Consider the following 16,879-nt stretch of genomic DNA (forward strand, 5'->3'; position numbering starts at 1 on the left):
CGTGCACGTGCTTTGACCCCCCCCCCCCCAAAAGGTCAAACCTGTTCTATAGGTAATTCATCCCGAGTTCTCAGGTCTTCCTTCTCGGGTCTCCGTGGCCCCAACATCGATAATGAAACTATGGGAGTAGCGTCCACATTTTATATTCAATATTCAATAATATATTTCTATCAAACTCAGTATTTTTTTCGTTATTAAATTTAAATACCTCCGTATGAAATATTTGTATAATCAATTTTTAGCAAAGTCACTATTTCTAGTTGTGGATTTTTCCTTTCCAAAAAATACAGCAAATAAGCAAATAATAAATAATGGATTTATGATTGAGGTTGCACAAGTGCCTAATATTTGGGTCAATAAATAACGAATATTAATAATAAATATAAACAATAGATGAATTAATAATAATAATAATAATAATAATATTTGTGGACCAGAGGCATCCACCGCATTCGCCATCAGATGTTGGCCGTGCCTAATAAAGTGGGCAACGCGAGGCATCCACCCGGCGTGGAATGAAAGACGACATGTTAAATAGAGTCGAAAAAAGTCATTTTAGCAGCAGCATCCCTCATTTATCCGCGGATGTAATAGTCCATGAAAGGGAAATATGAATACATTTCAATATATTTCCAGCACCAGGCTGCCAGCCTTTTTTCCTGCTTTCCTTTTCCCGTCGCTTCCCTTCCCTTCCCTTCCCTTCCCGTCTCCCCGCGTCTCTCCCGGCTCCTTTCGGGCGCACGGCGGTCATGATGGGATCCGGGCTGCCTAATGGGCCGCTCAGGCAAGCCGCAGACAATGAAACATCCACGGAAAGAGGAGAAGAGAGCGGGGGTACGCTTTTCACGCACGGGTGCACCCCCGCCCCCCTCCCTCTATAAATCCACGCAATCCCACAAACGTTGGAAAAGGGAAATAAATTAGATTGCAAAATGAGATTCGGCAACAATTAAGTAAGGCCAACTTCTTTATCCACTGAGGAACAACCGGCGTGATTAATCGATTTCATTTGCACATTACTGCGGGGCAAAGTGTTGGATGCTAATTTGGATAAACACGGGTGGGTGTGGGGGGGGGGGGTGATGGGTGGTGGGGGGCTCACGAATTGACTTCTTGTTATTGACTGTCACTAAACTTGCAACACACACACACACACACACACACACGAAATGAACGTTCTAATGAAATATCCCAAATAAACATTCCGTGTCCTTTTCAGTCCTTTAATGTAGTACGAAATGTATCCAAACATTTGTATGTTTTATTGAAACTAAATTTGGACATACGAGCGCATTTCTCCATAAATACCGACCACTTCTAAACATGCGGATAAATATGGAAAATTGAGCCAGTTACATGTAATTCATCATGATAATATTATTCATAATAATACTTCCTCTCAGACAACACAGCTCTTTTTTTTTTTGTATATTTATCACGTACATAATAAACAGCTTCACTATTAGACGATCGCTCGACATGACATTTAAATAACAACAATTATACATTTAGAAAAAAACATGACTACTAGTGTGTTAGCTGGACGCTAGACTGGAATACTCATCATTCACATTTGGTACACAACTAGAACATTCTTCATAGCAAGGGAGCACTTTATCGGCTGTCGTAGAACTATTTACAAAATAAAATATTACATTTCATCTCCATTTTGGTGATATGTACAAAAAAATTCAGCTTTTGGAGTCTTTCGGTAAAAAGAAGCAAACGGATGGAACAAAGTTGGCTCCTTCTTTTCTCTTTTTGGTCCATGCACTCTTTCACTGATTGCTCTCCACTTTTGCCCTCAAAGTCTTTGCCGTCCAAAATTCAAAAGTCTTTTTTTTGTTTTGTGTGTTTGCAAAAATATTTACACGTACCATTCATTGAAATTGGACGACAGGGTGCTGTGGCCGGCCGTGTGGTGCACCGCGGGGGCCGCCGGCGATATGGAGCTGCTGCTCTGGTTCTCTGTGGACGGGGACACGATGGTTGGGGGGGTGGACGACTCGTAGCCCGAGCTGGCGGCGGGGGACGGCTGGGAAGCGGGGTTGCTGGATTCGTGGACCTGGGGCACAAAAATAGGAAATTGAAAAAAAAATATATATATGGTAATGTATTATGTAAAAATATAAAGCAGACAATGCGGAATACACGGAATGTACACGCACATATTACCTTCATGTGTTTGCGCAAGGAGCTGGGGTGCGTGTAGGACTTGTCGCACATTTTGCACAAATAGGGCTTATCGGACGTGTGCACGTGCATGTGTTTCTTGCGGTCGCTGCTGTTTGCGAATCTTCTGTCGCAGCCGTCGAACTCGCACTTGAAGGGCTTCTCTCCTGGATGGAGGACATGGGAATAGACATCACGTCACATGGAGATATTTATATTATTATTATTATTATTATTATTATGGCTGTTTTAATCTGGTTGATGTTTGCTTTATTAATTGTAATATTATTTATTTGTAATATTATTATTATTATTATTGCACAGCCTTACCCGTGTGCGTCCTTTTGTGGATCTTGAGGTTCTCCGAGCGAGCAAAGACTTTCCCGCATCCCGGGAAGGGGCAGGGGAAGGGCTTCTCCCCGGTGTGGACGCGGATGTGATTGACCAGCTTGTACTTGGCCTTGAAGGGCTTGCCCTCCCGGGAGCAGTCCTCCCAGAAGCAGACGTGGTTGGTCTGCTCCGGGCCCCCCACGTGCTCCACGGTCAGGTGCGTGACCAGCTCGTGCATGGTGCTGAAGGTCTTGTTGCAGGACTTTTTGGGGCTGGCCAGCTGCTCGGGTTCGACCCACTTGCAGATAAGCTCCTGCTTGATGGGCTGCCGCATGTAGCGGAAGAAGGCCCCGGCTCCGTGGTGGGCGGCCATGTTCATGTTCATGGGCCCGTAGCCGTGCAGCTGCGTGGAGGCGTAGTCTGAGCGCGGGCTGCTAACGTGGCCGTACTGCTCGGCGGCGGCGCGGCCGTACACGTCCCCGGAGAAGCCCAGCCGCATCTGGCCGTTGACCACGTTGGAGGACGCGTGGCCCGCCGCCTGCTCGTGGAGCCCCGGGAAGAGCAGGTGGCCCGCCGCCTCCGAGTGTCCGTGCGGCCCGGCGGCGAAGCCCCCGGAGGCGAAGAGGCTGTGCTGCGCCCCGGCCGCGTCCCCGAAGCCCCGGTTCCTGAACAGAAAGTCCCGGGTGGAGTTGAACGCCGCCGTGGAGTAGGAGCCGACGTGGCCCGGGTGGTGGTGGTGGTGGTGGTGGTGGCCCAGGGCGGCCGCCGCCGCGTAGCCCGGCGCCTGCGAGGAGAACGCCGTCTGCCCGCCGCCCAGCTCGTGGGAGCCGTGGTTGATTTTGAAGGCGCCCATGCCGTCCGCGAACGGGTTGATGCCCAGCGCCACCTCCCTCTCCGTCACCTCGCCTGTTGAGTGATGCCGAGCGGAGCCGAAAGTGGTGACTCCTATGGCGGGATACTGAGGTCCTGCGTCCAGGAGCATCTTCACTCACGTACTGAGCCCACGCGGGAAAAAAGCACGCACAGATATTCTTCCTCCCTCCCCCCCCTCTTTTCCTTTCTGCCCTCGCTTTTCTCGGGATCTCGTCGGAGCCGGCGAAAGTACTCCCCCCCCACCCGGCCAAAAAAACAATCCACCTCGCTTGTTTACTTTCTGAGGCGCGTCGGACGCCCACGCACGGAACCCGCGCACGCTCTTTTTTTGGGGGGGCGCTTTATCTCCCCGTGGCGCGACTTTCACCTCCTCGGTCAGGCGGTGAGCTCCAGACTGATAGTCGCAATCATTCCTGCAGATAAATGAATTGAAAAGACAACACGGTCCAGCCCTGATCAATGGGAGGAGGGAGGGGGGGTGCGGTCACGTGGGGGCGCGGGACGCTCCCTCATTGGCTGCTCACACCCCCCCCCCACCCCAACCCTTCTACCTCCCCTCAATAACATCCACTCACCAAATAATCCACGTAGCAAGACATCGTGCAACAAAAACACAGCAGACATTTTACTTTTACGGCAAAAGCGAAGTAAAAGTGGCGTTTTTACACCCGGGAAAGTCATTAAAAAAAAATAGAAAGCATTTTTACCTGCTTGGTGGGCTAAATAGAGTCAAAGCTGATTTACTTGTTTTTGTTTTGAATATTTAAATTGGAAGAAATAATAATAATGTGGCGTCTCTAGAAGCTATAATGTTTCCACTTTCGCTATAGGCCACTGATCCATGCCGTGTGAGTGTGTGTGTGTGTGCGTGTGTGTGTGTGTGAATGAGAAAACCTTGTGGGTTGTCGAATTTATCAAGTGGGATTTGCGGCAGGAACCTGCGGCTGCCCCGCAGTAGAAAAATCCACATGACGTTTGCCATTTGGCCGTTAAAAATGTAACACTCCTCCACAAGCTGCTGTCCACTCAGCGTCGTTTTCGTACCTTTCTTCGAACCCCAAAAGGTCAACAGGTGGTTGAAAAATAAAAAGAAGCATTTATGAAAGGTGAAAAACTGAAGTGATTTATTTTCTTTTTGCTGTACTTTATTGCAAAGTCACAGTTTGTGTTGTGCTACAAAATGATATTTGTATATTTTATTAGTATTTAGCGTTTAGGTACAGCCTGTCCTGCAATGGAAGAAAGCAGCAATTGGGAAAATGGAGTTTATTCGTGTGAAATATTCTAGGTGATATTTGGCTGACCTCCACTGCATGCAGTGAAGCTTGCTTAGGTGAAGTACATTGTGGTTGTTGTCACCTTCCAGTCCAAATAAACGCCACGTTCACATCCTAAAACGGAGTCTATTCTGGTGTGGAGCACAAGTATATTTAGGGGTGGAGATGTTTTATTTGGGACTAAAACGACGGCTGAGGTTCTCCAATGACTCCTGATCCCGACGGCAGGTCCGCTGCATGTTTTCTCTGGGAGAAAAAAAAAAAAGGAATTTTCCTGAAAGATCCAAAGGAGGCTCGTCCTCGCTAAAATAAGACGAGGCTATGCAATCTGGCTCGGAATAGTTTGGACCTACCCGACTGCTTCTGACCTCCTCCAAGGCGACTTCGCTCCTCTTCCAGAGTCTTATTTAACGCCGGTAGCTTTTCTAGTGAAAAGTCAACCCGGAGAGGATTCTATTCCTCCTCCTCCATGGAGAAGCCGAGCGTCCGAGTCGCCGGCTTTTGTGCACTCGCACAAAAGCGAATCCGCTTTGTATCCGGATTAACTTCTCTTCTTTTTAATGATACAATCACGCTTTGCATAACAACTTTTTTTTTCCCTCTCCCTCCTTTCCCGGTTTGCCTGAAGGCACCGCGCATGCGCGCAGGCGTCCCGGCTGTCACCAAGACATTTTTCTTGCGGTTGGAAGCTGTCAGCGGTGACGTCAATCAGGCGGTTCTGACCAATTAGAGCCGGGCCCGATTGTTTGGCTCTGCGGGCTGCAGCTCCTAGCATGAGGCGCTTTTCTCTATCAAAGCTTCCTGCTGCTGCTGCTCTCCACCCGTAGCTTCCACGCACGTCGAGCAACTTTATCAACTTTTCTTTTTTTTTTCTTTTTCCCCCTCCTCTCTCGCACCGCGATTAAAACATATTTGTCATCATCATTATTGTTTTGCCCGCTGTCAAGTGCTTGCAAAATGAGGGCGTAATGAGCGTGGATGCGCCGGGAAGCCCCGCGATGGACCCTGCCTTCTCCAAACGGAACGCGGCGCTGAGATTAGTTGACTTGGCGGGGGCTCAGCACCGCCACCATCATCACCACCCTGCCCCTCAGAGCGTGACAGGCTTCCCGGGGTTCGGCAGCCATCCACACTCAATGGCTCACTCGCACCCTGGGGAGATGACTGCGGAACCCCGCCTGGGGCCGAGTCCATTCGGGCCAGAACACATGGGGCACTCGGCGGCCCTCAAAATCAGCCCAGCCCATCATTATCCCCACCACCACCACCACCACAATCATCATATGGCAGGCCACAGCGAAGTGGTCTCCAGTCAAACGGGAGCTTTCGGCCCGCTTCAGGCGACCTACTCCATGACGCACCCGGCCCAGGCTCTGTCGGCAGGTAGGGCAGACTTCCTCGTCCGGAGCCACCAAGCCATGCCGGTTCTGGCCGAGCAGCCGCTCGGGTCCTCCGCCTCTCACCACGGCGTGTTTGTGTCGACAACAGGTAGCGGCTACCCGGCGCACTATGACGCCGGCGGCCACGCGCTCTTCCCCGGGCTGCACCACGACCAGGCGTCCGGCGCCGCCCCGGCCGCCCCCGCCCTCAACGGACAAATACGCTTGGGACTACCGGGGGACGTGTACGTGCGCTCCGAGCACCCCTTGACTCAGGTGGCGGCGGCGGCGGCCGGTCGCGCGGACCCCTTTACCGCCTCGCCGCTGCACGGCTACGGGGGACTCAACCTCAACGTCAACCTGCACGGCGCGCACCACGCTCACGCCCACGCGCACCCGCACGCCTCCGGAGCCTTCTTCCGCTACATGCGGCAGCCCATCAAGCAGGAGCTCATCTGCAAGTGGCTGGAGCCTCACAGGTCCGGCAAGAACCTCTGCTCCAAGACCTACGGCACCATGCACGAGCTGGTCACGCACGTCACCGTGGAGCACGTCGGGGGACCGGAACAGGCGAACCACATCTGCTTCTGGGAGGAATGCCCCCGGGAGGGCAAGCCCTTCAAGGCCAAGTACAAGCTGGTCAATCACATCCGAGTCCACACCGGGGAGAAGCCCTTCCCCTGCCCCTTCCCGGGATGCGGGAAAGTCTTTGCTCGCTCGGAGAACCTCAAGATCCACAAAAGGACGCACACGGGTCAGTAACTCGTAACTTCTCATATTCTCAATCCTAATCATATTCGTGTTCATATTCGGATCCGTGTCAGCGCCTGACATATTGACTGTGTGTGTGTGTGTGTGTGTGTGGTGTGTGTGCGTGGGGGGGGGGGGGGGTATGGCGATTCACTCATGCGTTTGACGCCTCGACCTCTTGTTTACCCCCCCCCGCCCCCCCAGCACAAAACATCTTATTAGTGCATAAAGTTGACACTGCGTACACACACACACACACACACACACACACACACACACACACACACACACACACACTTGCTGAACAGTGAGTTAAAACAAGCAACATGGCTGCTCCTGTTGCTTCAAAATGTTGAGTCACCCCCCCACCCCACCCCACCCCCCTCCATGTTTAATGTTTTATTCATATTTGCTGACCTATAAGAAGAATTGTGTTAAATCACGTTGACGCCCGCGAGGCCTTGTGCGGTTTTAGGAATGTTTAAAGCCCAAAAGTGTGCTTATGATTGCGGTGTGGGTGGGGGGGTGAGGGGTGGGGTGGTGTGCAGCCCCCGGGGTTTTTCTTGTACGACACTAATATCCTTGATTGGCTCTCTCAACCCAACAGCTGAAGGTCAAATTGATATTCAAAAAGTGGCAAGTGTAATTAGACGGAGCCAATTACTTATTCTCCTGCAGCAGCTCTCCTCTGCTCCTCTTCTCCTCGTCTCCTCGTCTCCTCTTCTCCTCATTTCCGCTCATTTATTCACGGCCTCACCGTCACATGCACGCACGTGCATGATATTATAACTGCATATTTCCATCCGTGACTTGGCATCGCGTTATATTTCCATGACTTTATATGTGGAGACGCTGGGAAGCAACCCTGGGCCCGGGGGCCTTGGACTGACCGCCATGTCTTTAAGGAAAAACCTCAGTGGAAGCGTTAGAAAAAAGAAGCAACAGCAGTATTTACCCTCCTTTATTTTCATAAACACACATGGCCCCCCCAGGACTTGATCTAAAGGAAAATGGCTCCGATAGGAAAAATATTCCATATCTAGTATTATTATTTAACACACATACACGAGGGTGGGGGTTCAGAGACTCTTTTAGGTTGATGATGTATTTGTAGAATGGCCTTATTTATTTTAAAGATAACGTAAATATTTTGCCCACATATTAAATCTCAGCTGATGTAAAAAAAAAATAAACTACAATATTGCTTATTTGATGTAGCTTTGCTAGCATATTGGACCATCTTGATTATGTTCATACATTCTATTTATTTGTTGGCATTATTTTCTATTATCAGTCTGTGGTATTTGATGGCAAAATATGTTATAAATAACTTCATTTTACTCCAAGGATTGGGATTTATGGCCACGTGCCTTATTTGGAATATTGGAATATCGGCTTTAATGTCACCACCTCGTCCGTTCGGTGACGTCACGTCCGTCCATATTAACCTTTGCACGCGTTTGCGTTTTCACCCCCCAGGAGAGAAGCCGTTCAAGTGCGAGTTCTCAGGCTGCGATCGTCGCTTCGCCAACAGCAGCGACCGGAAGAAGCACTCCCACGTGCACACCAGCGACAAGCCGTACACGTGCAAGGTGCGCGGCTGCGACAAGTCCTACACGCACCCCAGCTCCCTGCGCAAGCACATGAAGGTGCACTGCAAGTCCCCCCCGCCCAGCTCCGGCTACGAGTCGTCCACGCCGTCCCTGGTGTCCCCGTCCTCGGACGTGGGCCGAGAGGCGGCCGGAGCCTCGTCGGAGCCGCCGGGGGGCTCCTCTCAGCCGGCCAACCTGAGCGAGTGGTACGTGTGTCACAGCTCGGGGGCCAGCGGGGCCCAGAGCGGGACCTCCACGCCGGACCCGGCCGAGGAGCCCCCCTACAGGAACCGGGAGCTCAGGGACTCCTTTTAGACCCGGACCCGCTGACCAAATGACTCGAGAAGCTCTTCAAGTCCTGGCACATGTGCTGTGTTTTTTTATGGACCGTCGTGCGGTCTTTGTGAACTTTGTGGTACTTCATGTAGACTTTATAGGCATGCTCAGTTTTTGTAAATACTTTAATTTATTTTCCCAGCTGGTTTTGTATCCAACGAACCAAAGTGCACGTTTTAAACGGAGGCCAAATTGTACATTTTGTAACATTTTGTAAAGTTGTCCTTGTTAGTTTTGTACTGTTTTGTTTACACGCACACACACACACACACACACACACACACACACACACACACACACACACACACACACACACACACACACACACACACACACCGAGGCTTTACTTCCTTTCTTACAGACAGTGGAATAATGGTCACCAAGCGTGTGAATTTAATCCTCCTTGTTCTTCTTTGTTTTTCTTTCCAGCATCGAGCAGCACTCCAACTCGCATACCGAACTGCCTTGTCATTTGTGAGTATTTTCAATAAATCTTGACATAATCAAGTGAAACCCGAGTCGTTTGGCCTTTTTTCCACGTCTAATGTGCTCATTTCTATTGAATCGAACATTCGGCTGCCTTTTCTTCAACTTCTAGCACTAACTCCATCTTTCTTTTCAAGCTAATTTCTATTTTGCAGAAAGGGCCCGTCTGAGTGTTAGCGCTTTTTTTTCCTATTCTTCTCCTCCAAAGGCGGCGTGTCGGTGTGAAGTGTTAACTCAGTTGTGCCGCAGACACGTCCGTGAAAAGCTGCGCCATTCTGATCCGGACTTCAAAGTGGACTGGGCCACAAAGGGCCATGTTTTGTTAGGCCGGAGCATCCTCACGGTGCATTAAGACTTGTATGGCGATGGCCAAGTCAAACTGCAATCATGGGGGGTTTGGGGTTTTTTTTTTTGGGGGGGGGGGGGGGGCAAAGCCAGGCCCCCCACTCAAAGGCGTCGCTGCAAAGAATGTAATATTTGCTTCCCATGGGGTGGAAACGCTCATCTACCTTCTTTTATGTGCGGGTCCGAAAAGGGAAAATGGATTCCTTTTTCTGCTCCTCAAAGACTCGCAGCCCTCACACCGACCCGCGGTTTTGTCCAAAACACATTTTGTGCGGAAAGTCTTTATTTGCGCATCATTTCCTCCGCATACGCATGTGCACACAAAGACTCCGGTTCTCCTTTGACGTCCACCTTCGGACCAGAAAGACGGTTTGTCGTCTAAACGACGTCGGTGACTCCTGAAGACTTTTTGTCCCACAGCTCCCAGTCCCGCACCCCCACCCCACCGCACCCCCGAAAACCCCTTTCGTTCCAGCCGTCAACTCGGTGCGGTGTTCAAAAGCGAGCGTGGAACGAGTGGGGAGTTAAAACACGCCTCGTCAATTAGACACGCTAATCTCCGCTTTTGCAAGGAAAAACATCTCTTCATTTATTCTCAGCCACTTAACACGCAGCACGCTCTTATTTTCCGGGGGGGGGGGCAGCTCACCTGTGTGCGGAGAAGAAGTGGCTGGTCACTCCATTAGGTACACCCTGGTCAATTCCTAAAGGAAATTCCCAACTATCTGGACGAGGAGGGAATGCTCCTCTTCCTCATTTTTGGAGGCACGAGGCGCCAAAACTTGTGCACGTGCCCCTAATGAAGTGGCCAGGGCTCAGTGTGTCTCATACATATACTGTATATACTTCGTATACTTCGTATACTTCATATACTGTATATACTGCATGTACTGTATATACTGCATGTACTGCATATACTGGCTATATTGCAAATACTGGATATACTGCATATACTGGGTGTACTGCATATACTGCACATATTGCAAATTTTGCAAATACTGCATATAATGCATATACTGGATGGACTGCATATATTGCAAATACTGCATATACTGGATATACTGCATGTACTGCATATACTGCAAATACTGTATATACTGCAAATGCTGCATATACTGTATATACTACTGATTATTCATATACAGGATATACTGTATATTCTGCATATACTGCATATACTTCATATACTGCATATACTCCATATACTGGATCTACTGCATATACTGGGTGTACTGCATATACTGCATATATTGCAAATACTGCATATAATGCATATACGGCATATACTGGATGGACTGCATATATTGCAAATACTGCATATACTGCATGTACTGCATATACTGGATATACTGCATGTACTGTATATACTGCAAATGCTGCATATACTGTATATACTACTGATTATTCATATACAGGATATACTGTATATTCTGCATATACTGCATATACTTCATATACTGCATATACTGCATATACTCCATATACTTCTTACACTGGATATACTGCATACACTGCATATACTGGGTGTACTGCATCCACTGCACATATTGCAAATACTGCATATAATGCATATACGGCATATACTGGATGGACTGCATATATTGCAAATACTGCATATACTGGATATACTGCAAATACTTTATATACTGCAAATGCTGCATATACTGTATATACTACTTATTATTCATATACTGGATATACTGTATATTCTGCATATATTGCAAATACTGTATATACTGCAAATGCTGCAATACTGTATATACTACTTATTTTTCATATACTGGATATACTGCATATTCTGCATATACTTTATATACTGGATATACTGCATATACTTCTTATACTGGATATACTGCATACACTGCATATCTGCCTGTACGTCTCCAGATATACTTTGTAGTACTTTGTGCCCGAAGGCCTTCTGTGCGTCTCGAGGCTCTTTAGAGTGTGAAATATCATTTCTTTGCAAAATAATGGAGGCGCTAATCCTACTTCCGGAAAGTGTCCAGCATTATTGGACAAAGGCCTTTTAATGGGGGGATTAGCAGGCCCTTTCTTACCCCCCCGACGCTCCACAGTCCCGCCATCAGCACCTCCGCCAGGGAGGGAGCAGGTCAATAATTAGCAGGATGGAGTGGAGCACAATGGAAGACAGACAGGTGCAATACAGGAAACACACCGGAAGTGCTGCTGCGTGACAACAAATCATTTTAATGGCGACACTTCATGCGAGATGGAATTGTAAGGCCTAAAAAACCAAGCTGCATTTCATAATATTGTCCTTCATTAGGTTGAGGAGAAAAAGGAATAAATCATATCTTACTTTATTTTTCATCAATTAAAAAAAAAACATCTCCAGGCATTTCATATTTTTACTCGTCTCTGGTGAATTTTTTGATACATAATAGATGAATAGAAAAGAGGACAAAGTGATGGAACATGAATAGAATTTAGAAAAGAAGCATTATGTTTATTATTATTATTATTATTATTATTATTATTATTATTATTATTATTATTATTATTATTATTACTAACGTTTGTGTTATGAAATAAGCAATGGGATGAGCTTTGTGAAAATAGTTGAAGATTAGAAATGAGAAGACTCCCCTTTAGTTTTCTAGCCGAGTGTAATCCGGGTGATTTATTGCTGTGAAAGGAAATGACGTATTGATTTAGCACGTGCAGAGGTGAATTCATATTTGCCTTCGCGGCAAAGCCTCCAGTTTATGAAGACTATTTCTATAGCATCACAGCAAGCTGGCGTCTATTATTATATATCTATTTCTCTGTTTGAGCGTCCAGTGTCAGACGTTCCGGGTGTTTTAGTCCCGTTGCTAGTTTGACGCCCACTTGAAGAAGAAGAAGAGGCCAAGTCTCGGTGATCCTGCCACGTTCGGCTTCCACGTCTCGGTTCCGCCATAAAGATTTATGTGCCGCTTTTAAAGCCAAATGAAGTCTAATCCGCGCAAAGGCGACGCGGAAGCCCGAAGATCGACTCCCGCTCAGCTTGAGGATTCCCTCACAGGCTTCTTTGGTCTTTGCAATGCAAATGATGGCTAACAAGCCGCACGTCGGACGGGCGGAGAGGCGCTGCGGCTGGCCACATCATTAGGTACACCTGTGGTCGTGGGGCTGCATGGTTGGAGCACAAATGTACTACTTTCACAGGACTTGGAAAAGTAATAGGACAATTATTTCATCCAATACTACTGAAAAGAAGTCATGTTTAGGTCTATTATATTAACATAAATATGCTACTTTCATTGGAAAATCATAGGACAATAGTATCATCCAATACTACTTACAAAACTCATGTTTAAGTATATTATATTAGCACAAATATACTACTTTCATAGGAAAATAATAGGACAATAGTATCATCCAATACTACTTACAAAACTCATGTTTAAGTATATTATATTAGCACAAATATACTACTTTCATAGGAAAATAATAGGACAATTATATCACCCAATACTACTGACAAAAGTGGTGTTTAGGTATATTATATTAGTACAAATATACTACTTTCATAGGAAGATAATAGGACAATTATATCACCCAATACTACTGACAAAAGTAGTGTTTAGGTATATTATATTAGTACAAATATACTACTTTCATAGGAAAATAATAGGACAATTATATCATCCAATACTACTGGAAAGAAGTCATGTTTAGGTGTATTATATAAGCACAAATATACTACTTTCATAGGAAAATACTACTGAAAAGAAGTCATGTTTAGGTATATTATATTAGCACAAATATACTACTTTCATAGGAAAATAATAGGACAATTATATCACCCAATACTACTGACAAAAGTCATGTTTAGGTATATTATATAAGCATAAATATACTACTTTCATAGGAAAATAATAGGACAATTATATAATCCAATACTACTGGAAAGAGGTCATGTTTAGGTGTATTATATAAGCACAAATATACTACTTTCATAGGAAAATAATAGGACAATTATATAATCCAATACTACTGGAAAGAGGTCATGTTTAGGTGTATTATATTCACATAAATATACTACTTTCATAGGAAAATAATAGGACAATTATATAATCCAATACTACTGGAAAGAGGTCATGTTTAGGTGTATTATATAAGCACAAATATACTACTTTCATAGGAAAATAATAGGACAATTATATAATCCCATACTACTGGAAAGAGGTCATGTTTAGGTATATTATATTAACATAAATATACTACTTTCATAGGAAAATAATAGGACAATTATATAATCTAATACTACTGGAAAGAGGTCATGTTTAGGTGTATTATATAAGCACAAATATACTACTTTCATAGGAAAATACTACTGAAAAGAAGTCATGTTTAGGTATATTATATTAGCACAAATATACTACTTCCGTAGGAAAATATTACTAAAAAGAACTAATATTTAGGTATATTATATTAGTCTATTTTGAGCCCAAAAATGCAGTGTGTATGTGTGTATATACACTGTGTGTGTGTGTGTGTGTGTGTAATGTTGAGGTCAATTATGTTCATTTCTCAGGGTCTATTTTTTAGCACATAAAAATACTTTTGTAGAGAGTAAAGTCAAAATTGTAATTTATATATATATAAATTTTCTTTTATTTTTACATATTTTAAAGAGTCAAATATACAATCTAATACGAATGTAAATAAACTAATAATTTTCATTGATATATTTTCAGGTTGTCAGTATGATGTGGTGCTAAAATGGATTGTACTGTATTGTATGTACTGTCAACACTAACTAATAGACGTTCTGATATGGTATATGTGTTATGTATATATAAAATCAATTGTGTATAAAAGTGCATAATAATAATAATAATACAAACATAAAAAGTTTGGTGGCAAACAGAGTAAAGTAACCGAGGTGGTAAAGTCGTCCAAAGTACCCAGTTGCGTGTAGTTAGTGAGTATTTAGTCAGTATCGAGTACTAACAGGACCAGGAGCGACGGTCAGAAGCCGACCTCTGCCCCCAGTCCGGAAGCCAAGGGCGGGCCAAAGGGCCGTCGGGGTGCGGCGTGACCCGGAAGAGGTCGCCAGGCAAGCCGACGGGGGAGAGAGAAAGGCAGTCCGTAAAAGCCGAATAAAGAAGAGCCTCCCGCCGAAGCATCCGAAGCCATAAATGCATAAGTGCGGTCCATAAAAGGAGACAGCGTATCATCATATATCAACAGACGGCAGAGTATTAGCATGAATCACCGCTTTATGTGCTTTATGCGCTTTACGTGGGCTATTTCACACGTCACGTCGGCAGGAAACGCTTTACAGCGACGCACGTGATCAGCGCGACACAACTTTTGGGCTCATTTCGTCACCTCCCGCGGGAAAAACACATTACCCCCCCACCCCGCCCCCCCCGCATTTGCATGCTCTTTCTAATACTTGCCAAAGATCCATAAATTGCCAAGCAAATGAAATGTTGGCCGCTAATGAAGACGCGCCTTTCAATACGCTCTATTAACTATTATGGTGATGATGATGATGATGATGATGATGATGCTGATGGACACCAGCTGACTGACGAGCCGATCACCTGCTCGGAGGTGGGCCCGCCGTGGGACGCCGATGGGGGGGGGGCATCCATAACGTCGTCCACCCCCGTCAAAACCCTTTCCTTGTAATTAGCGGCTCAAATGGAGCACAGACCAAATCCGCCACGTCACCGCCCTTCCGGCCCGATGGCACCCGGGTACCTCCCGGGATATTGGCTGGGGGGGGGGGTCATTTGTGTAGTATTATCGTCGTTATTGAAATTATTATTCGTTAGTTTTAAATCATCTTCAATGATGGTTTCATTCAGGTAGTATTATCATCATCGTTATTATTATTCATTATTTGGAAATCATTTTTAAATATCATTTCATTCATGTAGTATCATCATCATTATTGTTATTATTATTCGTTAGGTGTAAATCATTAAAGATGATTTCATACATGTATTTTTTGTAAATCATCTTTAAAGATGATGTAATTTGTGTCTTGTTTTAAATATTTTTTAAAGCTGATTTCATTTCTGTGTATGATGTAAAAGCTGGTTTCATTTTTGAAAGATGATTTCATTCATGTGTATGATGTAAAAGCTGATTTCATGGATGTATTATTTGTCAATCATTTTTGAAAGATGATTTCATGGATATTTTTTCTAAATCATGTTTAAAGATGATTTCATTGTTTTTGTTCCAAAATCATGTTTAAAGATGATTTCATGGATTTTTTTCTAAATCCTTTTTAAAGATGATTTCATTGATTTTTTTTCAAAATCATTTTTAAAGATGATTTCATGGATGTATTTAGCATGAATGATTTTTATCATTCGGTATTAAGGACTTTCAGTCACACTTCAAAGGTGTGTATGAAATAATCCAATAACAATAAGTATGTAACACTGGTGAAGCTGATGAAATATGCACCTATATTAAACATTATCCGGTAATAAACCAAACATAATCCACGTACAGGAAAAAAGTACATCAAATATGTCCATGTAGCATACTAATATTTCCTGCATTATGAGTACATGCAAAATAAACATAATGTTTTCCATAGTAATATTATTTAGCAAGTATTTATTTCAAAAGAAAATGTATTAATAATTGAATATGTCCTCAAAGAATATAAGAAATAATATCCAAAGACAAGTAGCACATTTTTATAAAAAACATAAAATGTAAATGAGTAGCAATGACCCCCACCCCCCACTCCCACCAGAGACGTGTTTATTTGACAAAGCGTGTCAAGGTTGTCATACCCCCCCCCCCCCCTCCCATTTTTTTCCAGGCAGCGTGGTGCGTTTATGACTGTCAATCATGACAACGATGATGATGATGATGACATAGAAAGAAACTGGTCACGTGCAGAAAGAATGCAAGACAGGCAGAAAGCATATGGATATGGACACCCCCCCACCCCGACCCCCCCGTGGAGGGTCACTGCCTCTTGAGCACACACGCTCACTACTGTGCGTAAGTAACATCATCATCATCCTCGTCATCGTCATTGTAATAATTGTGCTTTGTGTTTTCATGAGCAGCTTTTCTTCCCGGCACACCAGCGGCACACCAGCGGCCACACCAGCGGCCACACCAGCACTTTACCCAAGTCCCGAGGCTCCTTCCTGGTTCCTGACTGAATACATCTTGGCACCGCAGCACTCGGAGTGTTTTTACACTTTTTACACTGGACGTGCACCGCGAGCTTCCAGGAAGAAAGCAAGGCCAGGCGTCCTTTCAGGCGTGGACCGGGCCCCGTCTAATTCCTGGCCATAATTAACTTGATGCTGCAAATCAATTGTTTCCTGCACACAGTCAGGGT

The 16,879-nt window shown here is 45.2% G+C and overlaps 2 protein-coding genes across 2 annotated transcripts; one reads left to right on the forward strand and one right to left on the reverse strand.

The window, feature by feature from the left end:
- Positions 1-1,193: 1,193 nt before the first annotated feature.
- Positions 1,194-3,783, reverse strand: zic1 (zic family member 1 (odd-paired homolog, Drosophila)). The gene is made up of 3 exons (XM_058059866.1): positions 2,503-3,783; positions 2,176-2,339; positions 1,194-2,065 (listed from the first exon to the last, which is right to left on the reverse strand). Exons 1-3 carry the CDS (start codon positions 3,482-3,484, stop codon positions 1,868-1,870), a joined length of 1,344 nt encoding a protein of 447 aa, XP_057915849.1. The 5' UTR covers positions 3,485-3,783; the 3' UTR covers positions 1,194-1,867.
- Positions 3,784-5,495: 1,712 nt separating this feature from the next.
- On the forward strand, positions 5,496-9,569 carry zic4 (zic family member 4). The gene is made up of 2 exons (XM_058059865.1): positions 5,496-6,785; positions 8,261-9,569. The coding sequence occupies exons 1-2, from the start codon at positions 5,621-5,623 to the stop codon at positions 8,686-8,688; spliced, it is 1,593 nt and encodes a 530-aa protein (XP_057915848.1). The 5' UTR covers positions 5,496-5,620; the 3' UTR covers positions 8,689-9,569.
- Positions 9,570-16,879: the final 7,310 nt, after the last annotated feature.

The sequence above is a fragment of the Doryrhamphus excisus genome, chromosome 21, assembly GCF_030265055.1.
Source record: "Doryrhamphus excisus isolate RoL2022-K1 chromosome 21, RoL_Dexc_1.0, whole genome shotgun sequence".
Classification (NCBI taxonomy): Eukaryota; Metazoa; Chordata; class Actinopteri; order Syngnathiformes; family Syngnathidae; genus Doryrhamphus; species Doryrhamphus excisus.